General features: G+C 40.0%; 1 protein-coding gene across 5 annotated transcripts; it reads right to left on the bottom strand.

Annotated features, from left to right (window-relative positions):
* Nucleotides 1-5490: 5490 nt before the first annotated feature.
* On the bottom strand, nucleotides 5491-15697 carry spa17 (sperm autoantigenic protein 17). Of its 5 annotated transcripts, none has more exons than XR_008602366.1 (7): nucleotides 15169-15551; nucleotides 15013-15092; nucleotides 14843-14886; nucleotides 11573-13541; nucleotides 7814-7969; nucleotides 6311-6409; nucleotides 5491-6143 (listed from the first exon to the last, which is right to left on the bottom strand). XR_008602366.1 is itself a non-coding variant. In XM_055012524.1 (7 exons), the coding sequence occupies exons 2-7, from the start codon at nucleotides 15320-15322 to the stop codon at nucleotides 6354-6356; spliced, it is 2505 nt and encodes an 834-aa protein (XP_054868499.1). In that variant the 5' UTR covers nucleotides 15323-15362; nucleotides 15592-15697; the 3' UTR covers nucleotides 5491-6353. The 5 variants fall into 5 exon arrangements, 4 of the variants coding, with proteins under 4 accessions (XP_054868499.1, XP_054868500.1, XP_054868498.1 ...); XM_055012524.1 differs by adding an exon at nucleotides 15592-15697 and having other exon boundaries at nucleotides 5491-6409; nucleotides 7768-7969; nucleotides 15169-15362; XM_055012525.1 differs by adding an exon at nucleotides 15583-15683 and having other exon boundaries at nucleotides 5491-6409; nucleotides 7768-7969; nucleotides 15169-15362.
* Nucleotides 15698-15713: the final 16 nt, after the last annotated feature.

Here is a 15713-nt window from a genome sequence, read left to right as displayed (position 1 = left end):
AGCTAATATATACGAGCTCATTTTTTGTATCTATTGTACCGCAGCTAATGTATACGAGCTCATTTTTTGCATGTTTAGTACTGCAGCTAATATATACGAGCTCATTTTTCTTATCTATTGTACCGCAGCTAATGTATACGAGCTCATTTTGTGCATGTATTGTACCGCAGCTAATGTAAAAGAGCTCATTTTTTGCATCTATTTTACCACAGCTAATATATACGAGCTCATTTTTTGCATGTTTGGTACCGCAGCTAATGTATAGAAGCTCATTTTTTTAATCTGTTGTACTGCAGCTAATATTTAAGAGCTTGATTTTTGCATGTATTGTACCGCAGCTAATGTCGAAGAGCTAATGTTTTGCATCTGTTGTACCGCAGCTAATGTCTAATAGCTAATGTTTTGCATCTGTTGTACCGCAGCTAATGTTTGAGCTAATTTTTTGTATATTGTTGTGCAGCTAATGTCTTAGATGTAGTGTGTTACAGCTAATGTGTTATGGCTAATGTACTACTAATGTGCAGTTGTTCCAGCCGAGGTGTTCCAGCCAAAGTGTTCCAGCCAAAGTGTTCCAGCCAAGTTGAAAGCACCACAGCTAATGTATACAAGCTCATTTTTTTTCATCTGTTGTACCTCAACTGTCTAAGAGCTAATGTTTTGCATTTTTTTACCGCAGCTAATGTCTAAGAGCTAATGTTTTGCATCTATTGTACCGCAGCTAATGTATACGAGCTCATTTTGTGCATGTATTGTACCGCAGCTAATGTAAAAGAGCTCATTTTGTTCATCTATTGTACCGCAGCTAATGTATACGAGCTCATTTTTTGCATTGTGTATTAAACCGCAGCTAATGTATACGAGCTCATTTTTTGTATATATTGTACCGCAGCTAATGTATACGAGCTCATTTTTTGCATTGTGTATTGAACCGCAGCTAATGTATACGAGCTAATTTTGTGCATCTATTGTACCGCAGCTAATGTATACGAGCTCATTTTGTGCATCTATTGTACCGCAGCTAATGTATACGAGCTCATTTTGTGCATCTATTGTACCGCAGCTAATATTTAGGAGCTTGATTTTTGCATCTGTTGTACTGCAGCTAATGTCTGAGAGCTCATGTTTTGTATGTATTGTACCGCAGCTAATGTAAAAGAGCTAATTTTATGCATCTATTGTACCGCAGCTAATCTATACGAGCTCATGTTTTGCAACTATTGTACCGCAGCTAATGTATACGAGCTCATTTTTTGCATGTATTGTACCGCAGCTAATGTAAAAGAGCTCATTTTGTGCATCTATTGTACCGCAGTTAATGTATACGAGCTCATTTTTTGCATTGTGTATTGAACCGCAGCCAATGTATACGAGCTCATTTTGTGCATCTATTTTACCGCAGCTAATATTTAAGAGCTTGATTTTTGCATCTATTGTACTGCAGCTAATGTCTAAGAGCTAATGTTTTGTATCTATTGTACCACAGCGAATGTATACGAGCTCATTTTGTGCATGTATTGTACCGCAGCTAATGTAAAAGAGCTCATTTTTGCATCTATTGTACCACAGCTAATATATACGATCTCATTGTTTTCATCTGTTGTACCGCAGCTGATATTTAAGAGCTTGATTTTTGCATCTCTTGTACCGCAGCTAATGTCGAAGAGCTAATGTTTTGCATCTTTTGTACCCTAGCCAATGTCTAATAGCTAATGTTTTGCATCTGTTGTACCGCAGCTAATGTCGACGAGCTAATGTTTTGCAGCTGTTGTACCGCAGCTAATGTCTAATAGCTAATGTTTTGCATCTGTTGTACCGCAGCTAATGTTTGAGCTAATTTTTTGTATATTGTTGTGCAGCTAATGTCTTAGATGTAGTGTGTTACAGCTAATGTGTTATGGCTAATGTACTACTAATGTGCAGTTGTTCCAGCCGAGGTGTTCCAGCCGAGGTGTTCCAGCCAAAGTGTTCCAGCCAAGTTGAAAGCACCACAGCTAATGTATACGAGCTCATTTTGTGCATCTATTGTACCACAGCTAATGTATACGAGCTCATTTTGTGCATCTATTGTACCACAGCTAATATTTAAGAGCTGATTTTTGCATCTATTTTACCGCAGCTAATGTCTAAGAGCTAATGTTTTGCATCTTTTGTACCGCAGCGAATGTTTAAGAGCTAATTTTTTCCAGCTAATGTATGAGCTAATTTTTTGTATCTAGTTTACAGCAGCTAATATAAAAGAGCTCATTTTTTGCATCTATTGTACCACAGCTAGTGTATACGAGCTCATTTTGTTCATCTATTGTACCGCAGCTAATGTATACGAGCTCATTTTTTGCACTGTGTATTGAACCGCAGCTAATGTATACGAGCTCATGTTTTGTAACCATTGTACCGCAGCTAATGTATACGAGCTCATTTTGTGCATCTATTGTACAGCAGCTAATGTAAAAGAGCTCATTTTTTGCATTTTGTATTGTACCGCAGCTAATGTATACGAGCTCATTTTGTGCATGTATTGTACCACAGCTAATGTATAAGAGCTCGTTTTTGCATTTATTGTACCACAGCTAATGTATATGAACTCATTTTGTGCATGTAAATTACCTCACCTAATGTAAAAGAGCTCATTTTTTGCATTGTGTAATGAACCACAAGTAATGTATAAGAGCTCATTTTTTTGTATCTATTTTACCACAGCTAATGTATAAGAGCTAATTTTTTGTATTTATTGTACCACAGCTAATGTATGCAAGCTCATTTTGTGCATGTATTGTACCGCAGCTAATGTAAAAGAGCTCATTTTTTGCATCTATTGTACCGCAGCTAATGTAAATTATGTAACCGGGGGCGGGGGTGATCAACCCCCATAAGAACCTCCAGTTCCCACTGACCCCTTCCTTGTTATGGGGGCAGAGTCAACCCCATAACAAGGAAAAGACCAGCAATGACCCCCTTACAGTGCATAAGGGTTAAGGAAAAACTGCCAACAAAAGTGTCACCCATTTTTTTGACATTTAAATTGTGGCTTGTATATCACCACACTTTAGCTCTCTTTATTGCCTGTCATTTAAATATCCAATATGCATGATTTAAAAAAAAAAAAAAAGGAGTGCAACATGTGAGCTCAAAGTTAAGCAAAAGGAAAACATCAGGTGCTTTTCAGAAAAGGGAAGAAAACCTAATAATGATAATAACAATAATAATAAACATCAAGCTACAAGAAGGCAAAATTTGGAGTTTGGTGGTGCAGATCTTTCTCCTGTCTGCCAATCTGCCATGGGATTCACATTTCTTGCAATCTTGGCTGTCACTTTTTATTATATCAGACAAGATGCCAAGTGTAAAAGCCCCATATGCTTGATCAGTCTTTTTCTCTGTGTATTTTGGAGATTAGTTTGCATGCACTGATGAGTCACTTGCATTATAAGTCATCTCATCCACTTTTAGAAAGTCTTTTGTTCTGAGTGTTTTTTTTTTTTTTTAAAAGAGCATTTTTGTTGGACGACAAAGGGAGATTTTATGCAGAGGAGGAAGCGTGGTCGACAGAAAGCTTCAGGACTGTGGGAACTGCAGCTGTTGGCCGGCGCTCTCCCAGGGCTCTGAGTCCTGTTTAGTGAGCCATCAAAGTCGAACCTCTCCCCTCCACCTCTGGCCTCTCTAAAAGTAGCACCTCCCTGTTCCTCTCATCTTCTAACATGCTCTAAATCAAGCTGGACACTTTGCAGTCAGAGGAAGAAAGAGAGAAGAGGAACAGACTGGGCCTGTGTGTCTCGGTCAGTTTGGGTGATTGTGTTATGACAGAAACCATTGTCACATTTAGTCTACAACACGGCTGATGTCATCCTCACACACACAAAGTGGCAAAATGAATCTTGACAGTCTGTGACACGTGACGTTGATATCCTTTAACATAATTGTCTTTGGATTCCTTTATTTTCTGCTGATCTACTATCAGGTTTTGCTGTTGCAGCTGTGGCAGAGAAGACCACTGAAGTCACTTATGTCCTCTCATTATTTCCTCAGTTGTGTAACCTACTTAGTGCAATAAAATGCCATCTCTCCTAAGATGGCAAGGCCAGTGGCATAACCACTGGAAAGAAGATAATTGCGCCCCCTGCTGCTTGTCCTGGCTTATTCATCTCTAATTATCACCCAGGAGACCAAGGAGCTCTTTTCTCACTGACAAGCTGTCTGCGAATCAGAATGAACCAGCCAAGCAGATATTTGCTATGATGTACTCCTAAAATAGTCCAGGTTCTGCTTAATAAGTTGTAGAGGGAGTGGACAGAACCATTATTCCCTGGTATGTGTGAGGATACCATGTGTTTTACAAACTGGCTCACATGATGATCTATTAATATCTTGACTTACACGAAATGCAGGCTCTTTTTTTTTTTTTTTTTTTGGAAAAACCTGTCTTTTACCTCACTTTCAGCTTTCAATCTAAAGCACAAAGTGGGTGTTGTGTTATGTTTGGAGGTGTGCAGAATATTGATTGTTCACCCACAGTCATTAAAGAGACTGGAGAACGTGGCCATGCCACCTCTGGGACTGAGTAGGAGAAAAGAAAGAGCAGGTCCATATAAAACCCATAAAGGATGCGCATGAGATTGTGGCGCAGGAGGAATGTCAGCCTGAGAAGGAAGTGTTTGCACTCTGGCTTCGCAAAACCACTGCCATCAAGATGTTGCTTGTCCTATCTGTACAGCTGGTGACACAACCAGCGGTGGGTGTGGGGGTGTGTGTGTGTGTGTGTGTGTGTGAGTGTGAGTGTGAGTGAGACAGTGAGAATGAGTGACTTGAGTAGGATCGGCATGCTAAAGTATGGGTTGTGTTTTTCCTGTGTGAGAATGCATGTGCAGTTTGAGTTTGTGCAGTGTGCTGTGTGGCTCAGATGTGTGTGGGTGGGCTGAGTGGGAGCACCGGGAGACTGAAGATGCTCTATCCTGTTTCTCATAAAGCGAACAAGACTGCCTTGGCAGATAAGCAAAATTGTGTTGTTCTTTTCTGATTTAAAGAGCCTTATTGCAATATGGCATGTATTGTAAAACAGGTACACACGCCACTCAGTGGTAGACGTGTTTATGATAATGCACCTGTTGATAGGCAGGAAACATTTCATAGCTTAATGCATGCAGGCTCCAATGCCGTGTGCAATCTAATTATTTAAATGGTCTTATCTAATAGATATTATTAGCACAAAACTCAATTTGTCTGGAATAACTGGCAGCTACTGCTAAATATTAGAAATACAGTTTTATGTTGTGAATTATTCATGAGATTTCTTGTGTAAGAGAATCACTGATGAGACAAAACATTGTTTCGGCTTCATGGAAACCTGTTCTCTCCAATTAGCAGCCCTACTTACATTGCAGAAAAAGAAGGAGCAGGTTTGGCTCCAGTAATGCTGCACAGAAGCACACTTAGTTTCTGAGCTTGTCTCCAAGGACAGAGATGGAGGTGACATAAAGGCTGCCAGACATTTCGCTGTATATTTAAGGTGGATTTATTAGTGTAATGCCATGACTCTACACCAAAGTTCAGCAAGGTACTATTCAGTTAGTTTTAAAGCATGAAGGCTCTGCAAACTCTGACAATGACATTCTACACAACTGATTTTAACATAGGTCAAACAAGTAAAACCCACCAACACAACAACAGAGCATACTGAACCAATGTCCTATAAGGTAAAGCTGTTCCAAATGCATCTGGAAAGAAGTGTAATTACTGCATGCTTACTGTTCTGGAAGATCAGATTTATAGAAAATGCTTGAAAATGTGAAGAGAACTTATTTATGTGCTCAGAAAGATAATAAATAAATAGAACATTCATAGCTACTTTTGATGTTTTAATCATTTTGTAAGCAAGTCAAAAAGATAAATAGTCAAGATACAAGCACATCAGGAAACAATGCAAAATAAATAATTTAAAGCCACTAGTCACCAAAAGTGATGCATACAAGGTTTATACACAGAACGTATGAACTGATCCATCCAAAAAAAGGCCCTGTTTAGCATTTAGAGGACATTCATTTTCACATTCACAGATCATCATCTAAAAACTAGCACACTACCAGAAGTTTCACAAGTACATGCAGTGAGTTGCAAATTCTGGGTCAAAGACATCCGTACTGATGAGGCTGCTGAAGAAGCAGAGAAGGAGTGTTAAAGTTCACAAAATTCACATAACACACCCTCAAAAACTGTTCATTTTCTACTGCTAATTTGTGTGAAAAAAGAAAATGACTCCTGGGGTAAAAAGGTGTGCCTGAAAGCCAGCCTAGCCAGCGTATGCCAGCCATCTCACTACCTTGCTTCCCGTCTTTCTGTTCATCCAGGTCAGGACAGGGGCGTCACTGTTCTGGCACAGATGTGTCGTCTCTCTCTACTGCCCCCGATCTTCCTGTCTCTAAAAACAGAAATAGGCAAGGCATAGTTAAGCACTGCAGAACATGAAAAGAACAGTTTCTGTATTCACTAATGTGGTCAAGGTCGACAGCTCGTCGCAAACTATGAGGTTACGTGTGGGTGGATCTAATGAACACTTTATTTAAGGAGGATTCATTTTAGAGAAAAATGAATCTTCCTATGCATATATACTTTACAGAGAACACTCTAAGTTGTAAAGTACTGTGTGATGTGGGACTTAATTCCCTATGATGGCTGACATAACTGATGAGCACTTGTGTTGTGAAAAGGGGGTCTCCCCCAATGGGAGGTGTTCGGGATGCTCAGTTCCAGTCCGACAGGTCCATTAATTCTGCTCGGCCCTTTGAAGCATATACTGTACCTAATGCACCTGGAGCTATAAATACATCTCCTACAAGAGGATACAAGGCAGCCAGCAACTGGGTTACCAAGAATCACTGACGTAGATCCCTTGAGCCAACCACATCCCCAAAGAAAATTCTGCTTTGTCTTACAGGAAAAGGTAAAATTTGAAGGCTTTATCTTTTCAGAGAATCTGTCTAATCCGCGTTTCTGGTGGTTTAAGTTAGAAAAGCTAAAGATTTGAAGGGGTATCTGGTGCTAGTTTTATCGGTCTTATTTTGTACCGTCGTCATCTGCAGTGTCTGGTTTTGGTTTGTAAAAGCATAAAAGCCAACCTAAATGCAACCTTTGCTCGCTATAAAGTCCCCACAGTTGCAGAAAATAAAAACCGGTAAACGCTGTGATAATGTAACTTGACATTTTCCAAATAAACTGAACTCCGATGAACATGTTTGTCTGGTGATTTAATAACACATCTAGAAGCAGATCCCCTTCAACAGCAAAATTAATTGAAAAATTCAATCATCTGTTGCTGTAGACCCTATGGGGTAATTAAATGAGTCACTCAGTTATGTATTGCATTAATCACACTTGGGTTAAGCCATAAGGGGCTCTAATAGGTGTATTTAATTATGTATAGCATTTAAACGGATTCTTTTGCTGCTGTGTAAAATGGTACATCAGTTTGTGTTCCTTCATTATTATGCTCAAGTGTTGGGCTCTGAGAAAAGACTAATGCTCTACCAAGTAGCATGCAGGGCAGCTTTTAAACATCAAAATTGCATTATGCCTAATTTGCTTATTATTCTTAGACTCGAGAAGCTCTATCTATGGTCAAATAAGTACCTTAAGTTCTCCAACACTTACCTTAGGTCATCTATTGTGGCTACAGCTCCTGATGGGAGCCTCTCTTACCATTCGTACAGTCACTAGCCATAATGCCCTCTTTACTGGCATTATGGGACTTATCTTATCCCTTGGTTCTACACCACTGACCTGAGTCCCCCTGGCTGCCGTTGAGCACATCCCCAGTGCTGCTCACCTCCTCCCCCTCTGCTTTGTCCTCCGGCTTCATCTTCTTGCGGGTCATGTGGCCACGGAACCCAGCTTGGATCTTGGCAGCAGCCCTGTTGGCCTCCGGGTCATCCAGGGGGATGTCCATGATGTCCTCCTCCTCCTGGGGCCGGCTGCACTCCTCCTGTTGTTGGACCACAAAGTAGTAGTTAATCGCAGCAGGAGAGCAAATTACATGGTCACGTAAGCGATTCTTTCTTTGTGAAATGCTGTTGTGAGAACATCATCCTTAACAGACTGCAATACCATACTTTATGAGGTCAGCAGTATAGGATTCAGTTTTTTTTGACAGCAAGAAATTTGTGCTTGCAGAGTAGCTCGCCCTTATTTCAAGACTTCAGTGGAGTTCTCAGGAGGTCAATACCCCACTTTCACTGCTTTTTCCTTGCTCTTTTTCCTTTTGGAATGAACTGTACAAAACATTGCTGGTTTGAGTTAGTCTATTTAGTAGTGGATTGCCACTGTTTACCGTTTTTTATTTTGCACCATAGAAAAGGTTGGGAAAAACCACAAAATTTCACATTTATCAAACCTCCGGATTCCAAAACAGAGCAATAATCATCACACATAGAAACCAGGCTGGTGTACACAATTGCTGCATGTTTTAATATTTAAAAGGTAGTTCAAACTAAATGCATTTATATTTAAAAGTGATGTCTCAGGGAAAAAAATAACTTCTTGCTTTGCGACATTTGGCCTAAAAAGAATGACCCAGCGAAAATATTGCTGCAGTTACACCGGCTGCATATTTCAGACACTGGGAGGACAGAATCCACCGTCCCAAAGGAGACACGGGGTGGGTTGAAGACGAATTCTGGCTTGTCACAAACTGTCAGTGGAACATTGCCAAGGCTGTCGACAAGTTATGTAAACACCAATTCAAATTGTGTGGCAAACACATATCAGCTACACCCCGTGCTTTGCTTATGGTAACAGACTGACATTTCACACAAAGGCAGCCCACTGAACATTCCCACTGTCATCCCACTGCCTCGCTGAAGCTGTGCATCATGTCTCCAGTGAAACCCCTCCAGTGTAGGAGTGTGACCACCCACCTGTTCAGCCAGCATTCATTAGCCTCTCTGTCTGACTGCTCACTGAGCAGCCAGAATCCAGCTCTTTCGCAGCAGCAGAGATTCAGGGTTGCTGCACTGGATTTATTTATTTATTTTTTTTGGCAACAAACCTTCTCAGGGGTCTTATTGTATTTATCGTCACAGGGGTCCTTAGACTTAATCTGACACAGACCAATCTGAAATATTCTGATGCAAATCTCAGGTCATATTATCCACTACCAATGAAAATAGTTTTTTTTTTTGTTGTAATAATTGGCCTGTGGAAAAAAAAATCACTATTTCAGAGACATAAATACACACAAACATATATATAGACTGTAGTTGAACAGACAAAAAGAACAACAAACAAAGCAGTATGCCATTTGAGGACAACCAAACACCAGCAACTAACATTAATAACTAATAAACTGTATCAATCAAATCTGAATCTACTGATCAAAATGAGTAGTGGTTAAAAATGTATTTAAAAAAGTTAATCTGAAGCTTCTACTTACATTGTGACAGTCCATTTCTTACTCTCAGAGATGGCTTCAGTCTTCGGATGAGTTGACCTAGTATGACTTGTGTACCTCAATTTCTATGTGGACCACGCGAAGCTCTCTTTAAATGAGTCCCCGGTATAATACAGATGCCTCACTGGCTCTTACTAACAATCACTGTATGTTCAGTAACACCCGCTCACGCACAGAGTGAGAGAGAGAGGAAGAGAGAAAGAGGGAGGGAGAGAAAGAGAGACCTCCTACAAACATAACGGCATGTGTTCTATCTTTTCAGGCTCATTAAGGTTGCTGACCTACTGTGTTCATTTTACTGCTACAAACCTTTAGCAGACCTCAACATTCACCGAGTACAACCTGACGACCTGACCGACTGAAACAGGCACATCTGCGCATTTTTTCTTCCAGCCATTTAAAGTTCTGGTCATGTTTTTACAAGTGAAAGTCATACAGTCTCGATATGAATCAGAAAAGGGGGCTACCGAACGCATCGAGCATCATAAAAACTCACAAGTTGCAGTGTTACAATAATAATCTCCACAAATAAACACAAATGACCAACATAGAAATACTATGGAAAAGCCAGATGGTCAGAAAACAATAATTGCTGACTTTCAAATTCTACTAATAGTGTGAAAATAAAACTGTGTAAGCATCTTGAACTATTTTACACTAGGAGGTGTTATAAATTTATTAGAGGCAGAGTGAGCTAACAGCCCTCTCCATCTCTCTGATCCCAGCTGGTATGGCCGCCCACACTCCTCTGCCAGCCTCAGAGACAAGACGGAGAGAAGGAGAAACAGAAAACATCCATTTATCTGAGTTATATCTCTGACATTAACGCACTCCTGCTGGTTTGCTAGCCATTCAAACAGTTAAGTTATGTACACACCTGATTTCACTGAGCTGACTGACTTTATCAATCAGCTCACTTACAATAATCACTGTGCAATTAAATCTACCGCAATGAATCATTAGGTAGTTAGTGTCATGTTATCTTCATCATTAGTGTAAACACAGTGTTCATCCACTTAAGATGATGAAGGAACAGGAATATCACTGTGGGCACTTGTAAGCTGAGAGTTAAAGGCATAGAAGTTAAAAAAAAATGACAAGGCATCAGCGATACTGCTGCTGGTTCAATGTTAGAATACATGGCCTACATGTTGTACAATTTTATGGTAGCTTTCTTCCAGCTGAAATAAATTCCACCATTAAGTAAGCGCAATACAAAAAAATATAGAAAGTGATATTTTACTGTTTAATCAGTCAGGTAGAAACTGCTATTAAAGGTAGATTACTGATACAGAGGGTGCCTAGCAACTATCAGCATCACCATCTCCTATTAATTCCATGACGACACTAAGAGAGAGCAGGATGGTGAGGGGTTACCATAGTAACATTCTCAGTACCCCGTCCTACACTCCCTCCCTGTGTTTGGAGCGCTCTTGGTCCAGACAAATCAGACGAGGCTAACTGTGACAGCAGTGAAGATGTTAGAGGCCTAATTCACAAATAGTTTCGTCAGTTTTTTATGATGATAGATCACCGAATCAAGTATCAATCTGCGGAGGCTGCAGCGGCTCCCTAGAGGAGAGTTGATCTGATGCTAAAAAAGCCGCTGTATTACAGTTTTTATGAGCATGCGGCAGAGTGAAGGCTCACATTTTGACACAGACTGATACTATTCTCAACTCTGAAACAGAGATTTCTATGCATTTTGGTAAAGGTAATTTTCGATGACAGCTATCGTGTGTCATCCAGAAAACGAACTATTCTGGAGATATGCTCAATCACCTACCCCCAGAGAGTCCTGGGGAAGAAAAAAAAAAAGAGGGCCACTGTTGATCGGGCTCGTCCTTGAAGGGTTTATTTATATAGGCTACCTGAGACAGGAATGGAAGCAGAGCAGACTGTAGCCTACCTAAAGTCATCTCTGTCTCAAACATTTAGCCTCAGTCTGCTGATGAATGTGGAGGAAGTGAAGTGAGTTGATTCAGTGTCTGTTGGATTCAAGTTATGCCACCGAATGGTAAACATTCAGGGATATTTTATCAGTGTAAAATGGTCATTTATAATTCAAAGGCATAAAGAAATGTTCAAAATTAAAGGGATGATGCATCTTTAATATCCAGCATTGAAAAGAATAATTACCTTATCACTGCTCTTGTCTGCAGGCTCTGTGGTGTCTTCTGTCTCAGGTGGCTTTTCCTCTCCTTGGAGGCCTGAAGTCATCCAGTCTGAACCATGAGTGAGGCTCATATTCTCCTCTTCCTGCATTATGTGACTTTTCTCATGCACTTCAGAATCAATCATTCCCTCTGTAAGTTCCTCTGCACCCTTTGATGTGACCTCTTTTTCTTCCTCTGTACCCTCTGGCTGTGACTCTACAAGTGTTCTCTGACTCTCCTCGTTCTCCTCTGGAACAAGTGGTGCACTTTCCTCAAATCTTTCACTCTCTGCCTCCATTCCAGCCATTGATGTATTTGACTGGGATACTTGTGATGAATTATTTTTTGCCCCAGCATCATTAATTTCTTGATCCTCCATCTCACTGCAACCTTCTGTACATATTTCTTCTTTATCTCCTCCCAGTGCGTCTGTTATCTCATCCTCTTTAAAACTAAGGTCATTTGACTGCGGCTCTGTTTCAGAATCCTGATTCTGGTGAAATTTGCCCTCACTTATCTTCTCGTTATCTTCATTTGTACAATCGGTTTCGTCGTCTTGGTTCTCCTCTTCTGCCTCGGTGGTGGGCTGATCTGATGAGCAGATGTTTTTAACCTCTTTTTCCTTCTCCTCATCATCATTATCACTTAAAGTAGAGTCATTTGTATGCACCACCTCGTTCATTACATCATATGCCTCATGCTGACTTTCCATTTCCTTCTCTTCAGAGTTAACGTCCTTTTCGACTCCCTCCATTTCAGGTTTATGGTGGTCTTGTGTATCAGACACATTTTGGTTTGTTGCACTTGCACTAAGCTCCTTGGGCTCTTGTGCATGTTGCATTTCTAATAGCTCAGTCTGCGAGACATCTATTGAACCCTCAGCCTCTGGCTGTTTCTCCCCAACCTCATTAATCTGCTGATCCTCTGGAACATCTTCAAAGCTAATCTCAACCAAAGAATCCTCCTTTGGTATAACATTACCATCTAAACTTCTCTCAATATGAGTTAAACTTTCATGTGTTTCCCCAGTGTTTCCTTCAGTCTCCATGTCTTCCTCCTCCTTTGTTTTCTTTGCCTGATCTTCTGCTTCTTGTTGGTTGCCCTCAGTGATTTCAGATTGAGACAGTGACAATTTTGCAACGGTTTCCTCCGACAGAGATTTTAAAATTTCTTCCTCTTTAACAACAGGAATATCATCTTCACCATCTTCTTTCATAGTTGTCTCTGTTTCCCCCAGCTCTGCAGCACAAACATCCACATCTGCAAGGCCAGAATATGGAAAAACCTCAACAGGTTCTGCAACTTCAGTGTTTTCCTCTTCTTCTACAGTCTTGTTATCTATGTGTGCAGTTACTTGTTTATCACCTCCTTCATCTTTTTCCACATCTAACTCCTGAGCACATACATCCACATTTGCAAGGCCAGAATACGGAAAAATCTCAACAGGTTCTGCAGCTTCAGTATCTTCCTCTTCTTCTGCAATCTCGTTATTGACAATTGCAGCGCCTTGTTCATCACCTCCCTCATCTTCTGCCACTCCTAACTCCTGAGCACATACATCTTCATTTGAAATCCCTCTGCATGGCAACAGGTCAGTGGGCTCCAACTCATACTGAGGTATATTTTGGTCAGAAACAGAGCTGCTATCTGTTTCATTAGCTGCCTTCTCAATTTGATGGAGTGCAGTTAATGTTGGGTCTTTCTCCTCCTCTGTACCACTCAGTTCATCTGACTGTACATCAGCATTTGACAACCTGTTGACTGATTGCTCTTCAGAAAGTTCTTTCTCCGCAGAAATAGTGTGTTTCTCTTTAATACTGAGTTTTTCTTCTTCGTCTGTGTTTTCAGTTAAATCAGCCTTTTCAGAGACATTAGGTTGTGTGGTGGAAAGATTTGAGGCTTCTGCTGAATAACTTGATTCATCTTCAGTTTGGGATTCATCTGTTTTTTCTCTAAAAAGTACAAAACAACATGAAAGAATTTATGCCAGTAATGCTGAATATGGTAAGGAGACATTTTTAGTGAAAACAGTGATACCGTGTCAAAATAACACACTCAGCTGTAAGCTGTGACTGTATTCCTGCAGCTGGTGATCTCTCCTCCATCAGATCTGCTCTTTCTCCTCAGCCCTGACACTGCAAATCTAACAGTGCTTTCAGTACTGAGCCGAAGTTCTGCACTACTCCTGGGACTTTATTCCACAAGAAAGATTTTTAACATGGAGCTCTCTGAAAAGTTGAAGTACGATGCATACTGATAACTTAAAACACACTATTGCATTTTCATATTAAACAGGGACACACCACTCAAATAAATTCACAATGATTAATTTCTGGCAAATAAAAACTACTACCTCTATAACAGTTTGACTATTCTTTTATATTAAAATGTCTACCAAGTATGACTGCAGTGAGATATGACTTTTATTCGGCAGGTATCTCTGGCTCTAAAGTTCTGGTCTGATCTGTGGCTGCTTGTCCAACCAGTTGATTCAGTGCTGAAGTTCTCTTTGCTTTTTGTTGCCAGATATGTCTCTATAATTAATTATAATGTGGGACCTTAATCTTAATATTTATTCAGATACATTTTTCAATATAATTTTGTAGAATTATATTCAAATAATATTTAAATTAAATACTGTTCCCACTCTCTGGAACTCACTCCCCAAAAGCATCAGCGTATCCTCCTCACTCTCCATATTCAATAAATATATTAAGACACAGCTTTTCAACACTGCCTACAACTAATAATCCCCTTTTCCTATATTTTCCTTTCTCCATTTTGTACATTTATCTTTTGCATTCTTGCCTACTTTGTCAAGCATTTGTGAGTGTCTTGAAAAGCACTTTATAAGTACTATTATTATTATTATTATTATTATTATTATTATTATTATTATTATTCAGGTGAAATCACAACGTATATAATACTGTAGGGTCTTAATTTCAATATCTAAACCTGTTAGGTAAATATGCAACATCAATGTTTCTTTATTGGAAAGCACTTTGACTCAACAGCTGTTGTTTTAACAGCAATTTTTCCAATTCTATTTTGTAGTTTTCCAAATCAGGACAAAAACGACAGCCTTGTATACAGAAAAAAAGTGACTCCAGAAAACTTTTTAGTGACCAAAAAAAAAAAAAAAAAAAATCGGTATTTTCATCACTACTTGTCACTGCTCTGTCCCTCATGCTCATCCTTTCCCTCTTCTGATGATCCTCCTGGCTGCACATTCAGGGAAAAAAACACTCACTTGGAAATGGTCACCTCTGCTGGTGGTTCTTTTTCAGGACTAGTCTGGGGGAAAACAACAAATGTGTGATGGTAAACAGAGAGTAATTGATGAGCAGTAACTAAAGTTACAAATACGGCAAGGGCAGTGGCTTAAAACTAAACTTTATAGTCTGCTACAGGTTGATTTACCCCGGAAGTCTTGAACGCATGGTTATTGTAGAACCTGTCCTCCAGTTTAGCAGCCCATTCAGCTGGGTCCACGCCACTCTCTGCAGGGAGAAAACAGGAAAACAAATATTTGACAGAAGTCGATGGCATGTCATCACTTTTAAATGATATAGCTACCTTCTCTTTGCTTGAGAAGAGTTTCGAAGTAGTGTGCAGCATATGATGGGATGTCTTTCGGCTGGTCTCGCAGGACTTCTCGGGCCAGTCCCTCCAGGATGGTGCCAAAACCTCGCGGGACCCGCAGGTGAGTGTTGGAAAAGGGCACTGACATTTTTTTGTGGGACGGTAACCTCTTTGACAGCTTTATTTGACTGGAAGAAGCCGACATTTTTCTTAATATTTTGCTTAATTCCCGATGGGTATGGTAGAAGTGGTGAGTAGCTAGCTAACACCTTCTCAGGAACGTTAGCTTCGTCAGCGTGTGTAGTGAAATATGTTAAATACGGCCGCCACGCCATTTACACCACTTAAATACAAATGTAGTGAGATTTCAAAAAAAAAAAAAAAAAGTCAACACAAGGAATTACTCACACTTCTTACCTGGAAGTACCTGCAACTCCTATCAACCTTTACCTACTTCTGAACGTTTAGTTAAATCTAGCAACAGTAACCGCTGTGTTTTGTTGATGTCTGTTTCTAAGCAACGGGTCAGACTACGGAGA

This window comes from Amphiprion ocellaris, chromosome 7 (genome assembly GCF_022539595.1).
Source record: "Amphiprion ocellaris isolate individual 3 ecotype Okinawa chromosome 7, ASM2253959v1, whole genome shotgun sequence".
Taxonomy (NCBI): domain Eukaryota; kingdom Metazoa; phylum Chordata; class Actinopteri; family Pomacentridae; genus Amphiprion; species Amphiprion ocellaris.
The sequence above is the reverse complement of the archived record's forward strand: the minus strand, read 5'-3'. Positions and strand labels throughout refer to the sequence as shown.

Coding starts and splice junctions, on each gene's coding strand:
- spa17 (XM_055012523.1), bottom strand. CDS start 15,379: ATGTCGGCTTCTTCCAGTCAAATAAAGCTGTCAAAGAGGTTACCGTCC. Junction 15,093..15,168: donor TCTTCTCAAGCAAAGAGAAG/GTAGCTATATCA, acceptor TTCTCCCTGCAG/AGAGTGGCGTGGACCCAGCT. Junction 13,542..14,842: donor GCAGAGGTGACCATTTCCAA/GTGAGTGTTTTT, acceptor TGTACTTTTTAG/AGAAAAAACAGATGAATCCC.